General features: G+C 46.8%; 1 protein-coding gene across 5 annotated transcripts in view; it reads left to right on the top strand.

Moving 5' to 3' along the window:
• Positions 1 to 15,161, top strand: part of MBNL3 (muscleblind like splicing regulator 3) — a 90,881-nt gene that overhangs the window by 31,179 nt on the left and 44,541 nt on the right. For all 5 annotated transcript variants that reach the window (XR_014616444.1, XR_014616445.1, XM_084213260.1 and 2 more), the window contains exon 2: positions 1,272 to 2,282. Coding sequence is in view for 3 of the 5 variants with exons in the window: in XM_084213260.1 (XP_084069386.1) it covers positions 2,109 to 2,282 (174 nt within the window). In the remaining 2 variants the exon portion in view is untranslated. The remainder of the gene's footprint in view (positions 1 to 1,271; positions 2,283 to 15,161) is intronic.

The raw sequence follows: 15,161 nt of genomic DNA, 5'->3' as shown, positions 1-15,161 counted from the left end.
CATGGGTCAGACCAAGCTTTGTGCTGATGCCTCAAGCTGGATTGCAGGGATCTGGGCAGGTTTTGTTATCAACTTGAGTCTTATTAAGCCTAGAAAGTACTTGCAGTGTAGGTTTAACGAAAGTTGTTTTTTCTAAATTGAAATAATTCGATCTGTGAATCAAACAGCCTCTGTGCCCCACCCCCTGCTGCTGATGACAGCCTCTTCCCACACTTCTTCCTTGGTAGCATTGTTTCCATTGTTTCCAGCTCCAGTAGGTTTCAGTTACTGATCAGTGTAATTGCAATAACACACCAATAATGAAAGAGGAATTTAAGCTTCCTTTTTTTGTAATTGAAGGCTCTTCTCCTACGAAAGCTTGAAATCTTAATAGCAGTCACACAGGCAACATCCCGCGCCTGTCAAATGTTTGCAAAAGTGGACGCTCGTACTTTAGGAAGATAAAGGGCTGGATTTTGGGAACTTGGAAAAAGCCCAATCCCATCAGGCAGCAATGGTACAGCTAATATTAGAATGGGAGACTCAAGAGACAGCTTAACATTTTCGTGGATGCCAAGGAAGCCTTCAACTGGAATGCATTGAAAGTTGTTTGTTGTATAACACGAGTTGCTGGAGTCAGAGTAATTCGAGTTGCCTTTGGTCTGGTGGAAAACTACAGCTGTGAGCAATGAGTTAATTTTTTCCGTGTGTGTGTGTGTGTGGCTTAGGTTTCCCTGTCGGGTTTGCTCTTAGTTTTGTAGGCTCTGAATGCGTAGAGGAGCGGCTGCGAGCCAGCCGTTTGTGTCCGTGAGCCATCGCAGGAGCAGCCCCGCGCTGGGGATGGCCTGATGGAACACCTTGGAAGGGCTGAGCAGGAGCGCGGCACGGACACAGCCACCGGCTGCTCTGCCTGCCTGAACGTTTCCTACAGAAAAGGGGGTGGGTTAGTTACTGTTAATTTAAAAAAAAAATACTGCAGAGCAGACTGTTCCCCGGTAGTCCGGGAGGGCTGGTGGGGCGCGCAGCCCCCGCCGCAGCCCGAGTCGGGGCTGGCCCGGAGGGTCCCGGGGCTGCGGCGCCCACCGCGGCGCTATGAAACGGGCTCCGCTATTGGTCGATTGCCCGCGGGTGCTGCTGTAACGGCGAGCGCCATTGGCCGGCGCCGCCTCCCATGCGCAGCGCGGCGCGGGCAGTGCCCCCGTGCCCGCAATGGCCGCCGGCGCCGCCCCGCGCCCGCCCGCCCGAGCGGGGCCGCAGGCTCCTGGCTGATTCTATTTCTCTTTTTCCTGCAGGTTGCTGAAAAGTGCCTTTCCTGAAGCCACCGCTGCTTGGATTTCTGTCTAGGGCTGCCTCTCTCTGCCCCTCGCCCCCCTCTCTGTTTAATTCGGCGTTGCTTGCAGTCCGTGCCCTGACGGCGGCTCCTCCAGCCTTGCCCTTTTTTTTTTTTTTTTTTTTTTTTTGCTCCCCGTTTACACGCAGTTTGCTCAGCCATTTTATTTTTTTTCCTTCCCCCGACTATGTAGCAAATATTTAAAAGAAAAGAAAGAGGAAAAAAAAATCAGACATCCTTTTGCCTGTTTTGATGCTCGTGAACCATAATTTTTAGAAGCAAGAAATAGAAGGAAAAAAAAAAAAACAAACCCGAAGTTTTCTCCCCAAGGACCGAGACCATTCCACAAACTGTAGTGCTGCCAGCAGCATATGCTTTTTGCAAGAATAATTGAAACCATTAACTGGAGAGCACAGAATTCTTTTGAAAGTCTGCCAGTTATTTGCAAGTAACTTTGGCAGTGGCACAAAATATAACACTTGTATTTTAACTTCTACAATTGCACTTTTAGGAGCTGGCCTCTAATTTGATTTTCAGTTGTTCTGATAAGATTTCTATTTTATGATTGGCTTTATGTTTAATTCTTGTTTAAAGAAACACGATTTGACTTAAATGAAAACCTAAGTGCTGATGAATAGGAGTTTTACCAAAGCAACAAGTTAGTTATTTCTTCACGTTTAACTTGAATTCACTTTTTTACCCTTTTTTTAAAAAAAAAAAGAAGAAAAAAGAAGATCAGCAGTAAACATTACCCTGAGGAAGGGTGCGATTGCTTGCATTTTAATTTTTGTTTTTTAATATGGCTGTAAACGTTTCCCTGGTTCGTGATACAAAATGGCTGACGTTAGAAGTGTGTCGAGAGTTTCAGAGAGGGACTTGTTCTCGGTCTGATGCAGAGTGCAAGTTCGCCCATCCGTCACGGAGTTGCCATGTGGAAAATGGTCGAGTTATTGCCTGCTTTGACTCCCTAAAGGTGAGGACTGTAACGCGTGCATTGCCTAAGCTGCCTTGTTTTTCTTTCCCTTCCGAGTGGCTCAGGCAGGGGTGTGGGATGTGCAGAACAGCTGTTTGCTGCTCTGTGTCTGCAGGGAGGATGCTGCTCCTGAAATCTAGGCTGAGTCGGACTTTGGGTGCCATTGCCTGGAGTGCCAGGCATTGCAGGGAGAGAGAGGATTTTATCCAGGGCATTTTTCAGTCGTAGCTCAGGTCTGATAGAGCTGTCCCTGAAACAGAGAACACAGGTTGTGGACAGCAAATGGAATAAGACGAGTAGAGAGAGCTGAAATCCAGTTTTAAGTGTCCAGATCGCATCAGCTGTGCATTTAGTGCAGGGATCTGAAATGTGTTTTTAATGAGCAAAAATGAAAGCAACATTTTAAGATAATGAATCGGCTTTACATGTATTTCCTGGAAACAGAGTTGCAAATGCACTTTAAGGTTGTCCTGTAGATGAGGACCAGCCAAAATATTTGAAGAACAGCATTTCCAGAAATGGTCATTGGGAAAGTGCTTTCTGCTTGGGACACACGAACTCAGTGGCTCTGCCAGGCCTGTTGGAGCTATGGATGAGCCCTGAGGTTGGTGCTTATCCTTGCAGAGTCGAATTTGGAGGCAGTACATAGCTCTCGGTGGCTTGTACCTGCTGGAGTTCCAGGGATGACTTACAGAAATACCAAAGACCTGGACTGTGAGTCAGGGAGAGAAGTGGAGGGGCTCACAGGAGGGGGATGTGGGCATCTCTTTCTAGCCTCACTTCACCGTGGTTCTTGGGAAAGGAAGATCCACTTTTTTTTTTCTTTTTTCCAAATGTATGACTCCTCAAAAGTATTTTTTACTCTGAGACCATATGGATAACTGGTAGCAGATGAGAATTCTTGACATTGTGTTTAATGTTTTGGCCAAAGTAATCAACCTGTTAAAATTTCTAGAAAGAGTCTGGAAAATTTTATAATCTTAAAAGTTTTCTCTTGAACTTCAGCTGTTGCTTGAAAAGATTTGTGTTTATTTTTATGAGCATAATGAGTAACAGAACTGGTAGAGTTATATATGCAGAGGTTCAGACCAGGACTGGATCTGGACGAACACTGGTTTACCCATTTTGTTCCTGTTAGTGGCTTCTTCATGTTTTCATTTCTGTTCTCTTTTTCCAAGAAGCTCAAGTTTTCTGTTTGCATTCGGTTTTCTCTTTTTAATCTGATTATATGAAATGACTTTTTAGTTATACAGTGACTTTCAAATGTTCATTTACATTGCTGGTTTGCTGACAGTGAGACACAAACTTTTTTTTATTGAAGGGGGGAATAATCTTGTTCTTTATGCCATTGAAACTTTTGAATTGTAGCCAGTGGCAGTGCAGATACTTTTAATGAAGATATTAATATTTTCACATTTTGTAGTGTATATTTGTGAATGGAAAGGAGGGCTGTCACACTGTGGAGGGTAGTTTTGTGCCCCTTGCTGGTGTTTGCAGCATCCTGGGGTGGTGTCCCTGTGCAGCCACCCAGCTTGGCTGGGCTCTGAGCTGTGCTGTCACCCCGTGTGTGACACTTTCCCGTGTGTGCTGTTGGCAGTGCAGCTCCTCAGCACACCCAGCTGTGCCAGCCCCTCTCTGCACAGCTGGGGCTGGGACCATGTGCAGGACCAAGTCCATGGGCAACTGGGGATCAAATCCCACCCACTGGTATGAGCAGTTTCCTCATGACACAGTAGCAGATACCCAGTATGTGCTGGTTAAGTGGCCTGAATTTTTCAGAGAACAGGTTTTTTGGACTTAAAAAGCCTCATGAAGGGCTGACAGCTCTGTCTTTGGAAAATACTTGAGGAAAGGTCCGACACTGCAGAGCATTTTGGCCAAAGGTGATGGGGCTGTTTCTGCACCCCTCTTTGCAGACAAGACAGTGGGTCTTGGAGCACTTCCTTCACCCCATGGATCCAGCAGCTCTCAGGACAGAGCCCTGTTTCCCTGTGCCATGGAGGGCTGTGGTTCCCAGTGCTGCAGCCTGAGTGTGTGCATGTCTAATGCCATGCATTCATTCCCAGTGGAAATAACTCCCCTGGGGACCAAACCCTCAAACAATGGTCGTTCTGTTCCTGGGCCAGATCTGGGCTTGCAAAGCACTGTTTGCAGTGGTCTTGAGGGGCTCGTGGCTCTAAGGGTGGCCCCCATACAGGTCACCAGAGAGGTGTCACATTCTCAGACCCTTTAAGAGGCTTTTCGTGCCCATCCTTTGGATATCTTCGTGTCCAACAGCTGTGGAACACCGACCCTCTCTCCTGTGGAGGGCTCAATAGCTGCTTAGTGCTCTCTTGTCTTTTCACACCCTGCAGAACATCTGTGTTGCTTTATTGGAGGCAGGATATAGGATGCTTGTGGCTAATAAGTTTTCCCGTTGTCTTGCAGCCGCCCAGGGCTTTGTTCTGACGTTGCTTATCTGCATCCATTGTGTGCTGCTGTTGCTTGTTTTTCTTCTCTCACAAACCTCTTAAGCTTGAACAATGCGTTCATACAGGAACTTCTGATAACCCGGCAAACAATGATTTCACCTCACTGGTCAGGTCATGCGCAGCATCCAGAGCTTACTGAATTGCCTTTTCCCTCTTTTTCCTTAATCTCCTATAGCAGTTCCACGCCTGTTGCAGTGGAAAAAGCAGTGATGCTTCTAGAAGCAGTCAGACTGCCTCAGTGTGGGTTGTTTCACGGTTAACTAACTGTGTGCTACCTGTAATCTTGTGAAGAACACATAGGACTAATTGAATTAATGGGGGCCCTCACTGATGCTCAGGTGGGGGTCACCAGAACATGCTCTGCAGGAATGTTGTGCTATGCAGTGCTTTGTCATGAAATACCTGGTCTTGATTAGGTTGAAAGTGCAAGGCTGGATCTTGCTGTCCTGAGCTGTGTTTCTTCGAAGGGGGAGTTTGCACATTTGTAGGCAGCAGAAGGAACCTTTCTCAAGCAGATTGATACAAAACTTAAAAATAGTTCCTTGCAAGAAGCTGCTATTTGAATCAGATGCCAAGAGAGCTCTCACTCTACTCATGCACCCCTCCTTGTTATTCTGGAAGCAGTGTTCTCTGAATTAATTTGTGTGAATGGCAAGAGAGTCTGCACTGCTTGATTGCACGGCAGTCCAAAGGCCCAAGAGCTGGCTCTGCTGGGCCACCCTGCTTTCAGAAGTGACCACTCCTAGCCAGGTCCTGTGGCACCTCAGAGATGTTCTGAGCAAAGGAGAGGAATGTCACGTCATCCCTGCAAACTGGGATGGCCTCTGGGTTTGTTCATTACTTCTCTCCCAGGCTCAGTGTGCACTGTCCATGCAGAGGCAGTGCTTTTTGGAAGGACTGGAACATGGTTTGCTGGCTCATGACAATTCCTACAAAGGTTTGTTTTGGCACTTTGGTGGGCTGCTTATCAAGTCATTAACTTTCCTATTCAGGCTGGATCAGGAGGGCAGGATATGAGCTTGTCTGACTCTTAGTTCCGGGCCAGCAAGTCTTTGGTTGTGTTTTCAGTTTCTGATGTTGTCAAGAATGGAAAAAAGTGATCTTTGGTCACTAATGAAGCAGAGAGCTGAGAGATGGGGCATTAGGAGATGGTGACGTTATATAAAAATGTGTAGGTAATGCATATCAGGTGTTCACAGAGGCTTTGATTTGTACTCCTCACAGTTTGGGTATCTGCACTGAGGACCTGAGGTTTAAAAAAATTTACAGATATAGTTTTGTGAATTTTGGGCTGGGGCTTTTTGCTGTTTAGGGGCTTTTGAATTTTCTTTTTGAATGTTAATGTGAATTGAGGCTTCAGGGAGCATTTTGAGATGTAAAATAGTGGGGCGAAAAATTTCAGTAATAAGAGTTTTGACTTTGGGAGGTCTAATGTGAAAAACACTGTTAAACTATTGCATGTTTCAAAGCAGTACTCTATAAAAAAAAGTGAAAAGTTTTCTGTGAACAGGCATAAAAAGAAGTTAAAAGTAGTTTTGTCTAAATTGTCTATTTTCTAAAAGAGGTGTATTCTCTGGTAATAATATTCAAAATCCCAAGGCAATCTGAAAAGTTCACACTGCTTGGGCAATGGATGTACTATATGATCTTGAAACTGATGTACCTGAGGCTGTTCCTCACAGTTTTCATGCTAATTTGTACCTGGTTTATGCTGACTTGACTAGAATTATTTCTGACTTACTGGTTGGCAATCAAATCTATTTTTTAAAAAATTTAAATAAACTCCAAATTAAGAAACAACTAAAAACACCCACTAAACTTAGCATATGGTTACACTTTTAGAGAGGAAGAAGAAAGCAAACAAAGCCATAGTGATATTTCTGGAGACGTTCTGACTCCATGTCTCAGCTCAGTGTAATGGTGATGTAAATATTCCACAAGAACAGTGTTGAGCTAAGTCACCTGTGTGACAAACACCCACTTTTCCTTGGTCATTAAGCCACTTACCTGTGTGGCAACAGCACATTTACAGCAGCTTTCTGTCCACTCTGGGTGCTGGTGTGTCTTATGGCATGTCATCAGTGCTTTTTAAAACTACTGTTTAAATCAAACAACTTAAAGTGGGGAAAAATGTATTTAGACTCAATTTTATGTATAAAAACTGTTAATACTGTATTTCTCTGTCTTTTCTGTTAATTTCTGTATTTCTCTTTGTACTTCTTTCTGAAGTAAATTGGTATTTAAAGGAGAATAGGAGAGCTTGTGGGGGAAGAATAATTTAGGCCTGATCCCTTCTCATTTATAGGGTACAACAAGCTCCACATTTTCACAGTTTAATTTAACTGGCACACTTGCAGCCTGTACTCTCTCTAGTGTCTTCAGAGGTTTTTGGCACATCTCAGGGATGGAGAGCACTGATGCAGAAGTTCACCTGGCTCTACCTGTGCTGAGCATCTCCCAGGCCTGCCCCATTGTCTGGACTGCAGATTCTCTCTGTGGGGTTAAGGCTGGTTACATGAAGATGATGTGTGACCTCCCTAGGTGTGTTCAGCTTTCCAGGGAAAGGATACACCTTCTTTCTTTAATCTGGCTAGCTGATCTTTCTGTGGGACAGATGTCTGTGCACAGCATGTTTGATTTGTTTAGTGTTATCCAATGGTTCCTCTGGTGGCCCAGTAGTCTAATTTCATTTATCTGTGACTTTTTGACAGCTGAACCATGACGGATGAGCACTGGTGGGTTTTGCAGTCATAGTTTAGAAGGTTGCTGCTCTGAGCTGTCCCCTTGCTTCTCTGTTGCAGGTTGCTGCCAGTGTGGCAGGGTTAGGAGGAGGACAGAGTGCCTTAGGCACTGAATACAAAATCCAGCAGCTGGAATTCCCTTGGTCCTGCTCTCTGCAGAGCTGCTGGGTGATGAACTTGTGTAACTGGAGCAGGCTGGTGTTACCTGATGGCTGTGCTGCAAGGACAGCAATAGACAGGGAGGTGCTGGAAGTTCTTTTTCATTGCCAGCCATTTGCAAAGGTGTAAGGCAGAGTCCTTGACAGGAATTCTTGTCTGTGATAAAGCAAGGAGGTGATCTTTGAGGTGTGTTATAGAAGGTGAAGGGTTGGCCTTGTCCTTATCTCTGCCAGGTCCTTCTGTAGCTGAGCAGCCTCAGCAAGGAACACCACCTTGGCCTTTGCATTTACAAGGACATGTGCTTTGTAAAACTTGGTGTTGTCCATGGTAACATGGCAAGAAAGGTGAGATATCTGTAGGTTTCCTGGTGCACAGTCTAGTTCTGGTGCTACCCTGGAGGGATGCTCTCTTCTGAGCTAATTGCTCATATTCCAGCAGAGGGTGGATATTTGGTGATTGGGTATTTGCTGTGCAGTAGGTGGAGAGCACCATCTCTGCCCCAGACCTCCTGACCCCACATTTCTCCTGAGGGCTTGCCCACACAGGAGCAGATGCCTTTGCTGTTGCCTGTGTGTGAGTGCCAGTCTCATGTGTGCTGTCTCTGGGACAGGTTCAAGAGGCTGGCAGAGGTGTAGGCACAGGGTGGTAAGCTGGGAAGCTCTCCCAGCGCAAGGAGCAAGGACGTGAACACCATCCTTGTCCATCTTCTTGCAGCTGATTAATTGATTACAGCTTTTCCTTGGGCCTCAGACTGGTGTGCTTTTCCCCTTGTACATGTTGGAAAGCAGAGCTGTGCCCACAAACTGGTCCTGAGACCACAATTTGGAGGCCAGCCTCTTCAGGGAGATGGGCCAAGCAAATTCAGCAGTGGGGTTTTGCTGCCAGCCTCGCCTCTCCTTTCCTCACCAGCCAGCCCTGGCAATGCAGGGCCTCTGCTCCTGCCTGCAGCTCATGTTGCCTCATTCTTTTCCCTGTGGCATGAGCAAACCACCATCCTCAAAGGGTAAAGCCAGCAGCCTTTACATTATTAATATTAGCCAAGAGTAACCTTGGGTTTCTGGTTGGGAAGATGATGGTAAAGTGCTGACTGCTGCTCACACTTGCCTAAAAAAGCAGGAGAGGAATTCTTTTGGGATGTTGACTCTAAACCCTTCTGAGCTTCTGTGTGTGCTTAGGCAGATACATTTTGAAACCTTTTATGGGCATATTGCAATGTTTCACTGGCCCTGGCATGCCACCTCCTGCTCCTGAGACTTGCTTTCGCGTTTGAAGGGCAAAGCCTTCCAGACCAAAGTTCTGGTTCTGCAAAATACTTAAGCCTGATTTTAAGTGCTGTGGAGTTCCTGTGGGCAGCAAAGAGCTCCTTGTGCTGGAGTGAACTGTTGCATTGAGTTTTGAGTGTGGGAAGTGGTCCTCTCAGCCAGTCCATAAAGGGGGAGAGCTGTTTGCTCTGCCATCTTTGGCTTTTGGGAGTTTCTTTATATGCACACCTTGAGTTTGCTGTCTTGACAAGCCTGCTGGGATCTGCAAGCACAAGCTCCATGCCTGTGACCCAGCACAACTGCAGGGGGATGCTCTGTGAGCTCCAGGGTCTTCCTCTGCACAGGGAGGAGGGAGATGAGTTGCTGGGCCCAGATAGCAAGTGGCTGGCTCTGCCCGCTGTGAATCAGAAGTTGGCTAAGGGAGCACAAAAGGGGGGGGGTGTGTGTGTGTACAGTGAGCTCTGGCACCTCAAATGGTGCCATGTTGCAAAATGTGGCACTGCCAGATTCTTCTAGGAAAGAAGTTCAAACATTACATCTTCCAGCCCTGATGTGTAGCAGTAGCAAACACTAGGATTGAAATAGAAGCACCAAACCTACAGGCCTCTGTGCCTGGACAGAGTCTGGGGCAAAGGGGATGTTTGGCTGTGATGCTGCCGTGTTGGTGAAGCTACCTGGGGACTTCTCATGCTCCTGATTGCATTAGGCCAGCAAAATGAGCTGGGGGGAAGGGGGTGAAAGATGCCTTCAAGGGGAGTGACTGAATGAGCATGTGGAGTTGGCGGATTTCCTCGGTGGCATAGCATCAGTTTGATGTAATCCCTTAGCTGACAATAGCTTTCTGCCACTTGGTTCACCCTTCTGAAGGAGGGTGCAGTAACATGCTTTTATGTAATTGAGCTGTTTAGAAGCTTTAAAACAAATATAAACAAGATGTGCCAGGCTTTTTGGAGAGTCCATCGCCTGACATCTCCCACAGAGCATTTCAATAAGTGGTTAGATTTCCAAGTGAGGAGCTGAGCCCTTTGAAATTCTGCCTCTATAAATACTGTTTTGCTGGTATTAAAATAAATGCTTTGAAGACCTTGGGTGAATGTTGCCCCATACAGGCACAGTTTTACTTCTGGCTTATTAATACTGTTTTATTACTGTTCATAAAACAGCAGGGACCCAGGCACTGACCCCCTTCCTCACCCCTTTTAGTCCTTGTGCCATGTCTGATGACAGTCTTTTGATTAGAGAAAAGACCAAGGATTTGGAAAACCACCTTTCAGAGCCTTGTGATGATGCAAACTGCTTCAAAGTATTGTAATGTCGGTCTCTGTGCCTAATTGCACTTTTTGACCTCACAGGAGCAGTACGAAAAAATGTCTTTGAAGCCTGAGCTGCTGTAATAGCAAGACTCTGGGTGTTTTAGACAGGTGTCCTAACTGAGTAAGCATTTCAAACCCTGGCTCCTTCCAAAGGAATAGCTATCAAACATGCTTAGTTCTGTAAGCTTGCCTGCCTGTTAGGAAAGCCTCCTGTTCTGTAATGGCAGTGAAAATATTCAGCTTAACCATAGCTAATGTGGTAGGATAGTAAAATCTTTCTGCTGTCCACACAGCAGAAAGTACATGGCACAAAAGTAATGCTGATCTCTCGGGAGCCCTGGGTTTTGCATCTGGCTCTCTGAATGTCTGGTTAGTGTTTGGCCTTGGTTTAGGCTTACAGTGACATGGTTACTTGATGTCTCCACTGTCAGAGGAGCTGGATGCTGGAGTTAGGGATTATTAAGCACTAACTCTGTATTTTTACCTCCTCTGTCTGAAGCCAGCACGCAGGAATGGCTCCGGGCTGTTCTCTGCATACTTCAGCTCCAAGCTGGAAAACTGAGACCTGGAGTGCCTTTCTGCAAGATTTAGCTTAAAGCTGTGAGGAAGAAGCATATTCCTGAGAGGACACAATTGGCTTGCTGGGACATGAGCATACTCAAATCAAGCAATTCCCCAAGTTTGTAGTGAAATGTTACGGCAGATGGCCTGCTTACAGTGCGGGATATTATTAGAACCATGATCAGTGCTAATAAGGTCATTGGCGGTGGGGGAGGAGGTCAGTGTCTGACCTTGTTTGGAAGGTGGTAGCCTGTGCTCTGGGAAGAAGTTTTCCTCTTGCAGCAGTGGAATGTGAATGTTTAAAACAAGCCACTTTGTGTATTAGTATGGCTGCACAGTGGAGAGAAAGACCTACCACCCAGCTCAGTATAACTGCTGCAGGGGTGCTGCTGACCCCCACCCCTTGCTGAGGTAGGTGGACAGAGCGCCATTAAAAAGTGAGGCAAATTCTGCTTAATTCTGGGAATGGGAACCAGGAGCAGTTTAGCTAGTGCTCCAGAATGGGTATGGTATCACAATGCCCAGGTGACTGCTGAGTGAGTGGTCTCTGTGTTTTATCTTGCCTCTGACTCTGCATTAACACATCACTAACTTTCAGCTGTTCTTCTACACTGCTGTCAGAAAAAGAGCCAAAACAACTACTACAGATAAGAGTGTTGGAATCCAGTTGAGTTGCATGAATGATGTCCACATCTCTGCCCAGCAGTACCCACACCAGGTTATGATGGGGATTTAAGCCAATAGCCTGAAACGTGGTGCTTTAACTCTGTCTCATCACTTCTTCTTTGCCTTAGGAACTCTGGGCGCATAGTGAGAGGAGATACCTCTCAAACAGAGAGGCATTTGGGAAAGTGTGGAGTATCTGGGGGTTCAGAGGTGGCCAGGGCAGTGCCAATACAGTGGAGCTGCAGCCTGTGTGTCTGAGACTGTGGCTGTCATGACGCTGCTTCCCTAAGTCCCTGTTATCCACAGGGGCACGGCTGGTGCTGGGAACAGTCACACGGAGATTAGGTCCGTAAAGAGCCCTGCTTCAACTGAGCAGAGTTTGAATACAAAACCTCATTGTGTAATCCCAATGGTATTGGCTGATGCCAGTGGCCTATGTTTCTTCCTCTTGCTGTCCATTCCTAAAGGATCAGAGCATGGGTAAGGCTTGCGGCCATTATGTGTTCTTGATCCCAAATGGTTGGTTTGTGCAGTGTTGTGCTGCATGCAGTGCTTGGGCTCTGCTCCCAGAGTCCCTTCCACGTGATGCTGCAGATAGCAAACCCAGGATGAGTTTGCCAGGAGAAAGCTAGAGCCTCATGGGGTTGGACATTTCAGCCCATGCCGTAGCACTTTAGTGCTCAGGGTCGGGGTTGAAAGCCAGACGTAGAAATGAGCCTTTAAGGAGGGCTTGGAAGATCATCCAGGCATGGCAGAGATAACAGTGTTTTAGGTCAGCTGTATGAAGGAAAGCTCTTTCCTCCCTGTGAGGGAATCTTGTTTCATAAACCAGTGGACTTTCAAGACAGTTGTCTTTGGAGGGAATGTTGCTCCTTCCCAGACATTGTAGGGGAAGATGTTAAAACATGCTCCTGCTTATGCAGAAACCCTCCTAAATCTTGCTCTGATGGTCCAAGACTTGCAGCCTTATTCTAATGCCCTGCTTCTTCTTTCTTCTCTGTTTCCTCCTCCCCTCTGGGCCTATTTGTCCCCAAGCCCTAGTGCAGCTCCCCTGTCCTCTTTGTCCCTGTTGTAGTGTCTGCAGGGATTGTACAAGGCAGCCTGAGAAGTCTCTTGCTCTCTCCTGTTGCTTCAGCAGTCATTTTTATTTCTCAGTGCATCTGGTGCCCTTGCAGATGAAGATGTAATCATGGTTACCTCCCTGCAGACTTTGACTCCCTGCTGTGTCAATCCTGTTGCCTGTAAAACCTCAGTGATGTGCTGCAGGGTGGGAGCTGGAGCAAGGCAGGCTGAGTGACTCTGATGCTCGAAGCTGGAAAGCCATCAGGGCTGATAAAAGCAAGGCAGGGATGTCTGAAACCTCTGAGCTGCGAGGGACGACCTCAAGGGAAGGAGGTGGGGGTGACTCTGGGGAGGAGCGCTGCAGCTGCCTAAGCCACTTTCCCATAGGACTGGGGAGCTCGGGGACGTGGCAGGGACCCCGGCCACCCATCACTGCCGGCTCTGTCAGCATCTGCTGGCATGTCACAGCAGGGTGCGGATTTCTTCGCACACCCTACGTCACTCACTCCTGTCACCAGAGCTCGCTCAAACTGCTCTGCACCATCCTTGGGAGAGGGGGGAGGAAATCTCTTGGGGGCTGGGAGACAAATGGGCAGGATCACTTTTAGCTAGTGATGCAGAGGTGGGACACAGGCAGGCTGCTGGGAGGGCATCAGAGGCAAGGCTGCAGGAGCCTGGGACAGAGCAGCTGGAATGCAGTCTGGGTGTTGCTGAGGCTTCCCCTGGCTGCCTGGGGTTTTTCCACCAAGTCTGGTGTATTTAGACTGAAAACTCTTCAGGCTGGGACTGTCTCATTTTGTGTTTGGGTAGTAATTGGAGCAGGACCCTGAGCTGTAGCATTGATGAGTATTTGTATTCCCACAGCCAGAAATCCCCTGCTGCGGCCTTGTGCGATAAAGCACAGATTGAATTAAGAGGATTTTCATTGTTGTTTTGTGTTTCTCTGCATGGGTTTTTGAAGAGTCCACAGTAATATAAAATCTTCAGAAGTCTTTACTTGGAATAGAGCTCACATTAGGTAGGACAAAAACACTACTGAAAACTGGGTTTTTTTTCCCTGTTTTGATTGTGCTAATTCCTGGAGAATTATTTTTTTCAGTCCTTAGCCCAATCAGGGAAGAAGTGTTTGCACTTTTCTTACTTTGTGGTCTGTATCAGAGGCATTTGAAGAGAAGTTTGTTCAGGGATTTCTGCCGGGGCCCTATCAGAAGTCCATCTATCTTGGTTTAAACCAGTTAGAGCATTTTTTCAGCAGTGCTGGAGTGTTCGCTTACGTAGGCACTGGTCCTGCTGCATTCCAGACTTGCTAATGACCCTGGAGCTTCTTTGCAGCTACTCCTCTCACGTGGCGGAGAGACTGCAGATGTCCTCAAGAAAGGTCACTCTTCCTTGCAGAAAAAATCCCTCCAATCCCTCCCAACCCCATCTATATGGGCCCATCCCACCTAAAACCAAGTGAACATTTGCATTGCAGCTGCCTCATCCTGACTGTGCCCGGTGAGGTGAGGGCAGTGAAAGGTCTTTTTCTTGCTGCCCTTTTAGGAAGGGATTGTGCTGCATCTGAAGATATCTCTTGTCAGTAGCAAAAGCAAAATACATGAGATCAGGTGTCTGCTGCCTAAGGAAGTCTTGTTGTTTAAGATTGCTTTCTAATAGAAAACAGCCCTCAAAAGGTAAGCTTTGCTTACCTCCTCATCTACGAAAGGTTAAGCATCTCAGGCAGTCTGTACTGCACTTGGTGAACAGGACAAGGATAAGCAGCTCAGGGCAGGAGCTTGGAAAGCAGAGCAGCAATACAGGAAGGACAGAAAAACCCCATGGTAATTTGATCGGTTTGCTTTTGTGCCTCAAGTCTGAATAAGCAAGCACATCCACATGGATATGCTTTAGTTGCTTCTGCCTCCCCCAGCTTTTCTCTTGTGCTCTCAAACTGAAGTAAGTGAATCTGGTGGTTATTAAAAACATGAGCTCCAAAGCACCAAGCAAATGAAAGGAAAGCCCTGATCAGTTCCATTTTTGTTGGTCATCTGGGACAGATGGATGGACAGGCACACATGTGTGCCCATGCAGGACGCATTCCTTTCTGAGCTGTTCTGGCACTTGCACCAGTGCTGCAGAGGAGAATTTAGGTCAGACCAAAAGTTGCATCCCGCAGGAGTAAATGGATACATCCACCTAACTAGGCATACAACCTTTTCAGTGTCCTGTCCTACAGCTCTTGTTACATAGAAGGGAACAGATCCCAGTGGCTGCATGGAATTAACCTCTCAGCAGCTGAAATCATGGTTTCTGCAAAATGCATTATCAGTTAATACCCATTCCTGGCATCACATGGAGAAAGCAGACCACTCTTGCTAGGTTTTGGGGTCTCTGGGCTGTATGTCAGTGTAGAGACCTACAGACCCCGAATTTTGGCTGTCTAGGTCAGCATGGAATGCAGAGTGAGCAGAAAGCCCCCTTGAGCAGTGTGGTTTGCAGCATCTGTGTTGGGTTACTGTTCCTGGGAGGGCTTTGTTAGTTTGGCTGAGTGAGGTTAGGAGTGTGAATCTGCACAGACCTCACGAGACTGTATAACAGACTGTGGGAACCAGCATCTGTGAGCAGTGTTGTAATTAGAACAGGTAGAAGTTTTGCTCTGGCCAAG

The sequence above is a fragment of the Fringilla coelebs genome (genome assembly GCF_963513975.1).
Source record: "Fringilla coelebs genome assembly, chromosome: 11".
In the NCBI taxonomy this organism is placed as follows: Eukaryota; Metazoa; Chordata; class Aves; order Passeriformes; family Fringillidae; genus Fringilla; species Fringilla coelebs.
Note: the sequence above shows the minus strand (reverse complement) of the source record. Positions and strands in the feature narration are given on the sequence as shown.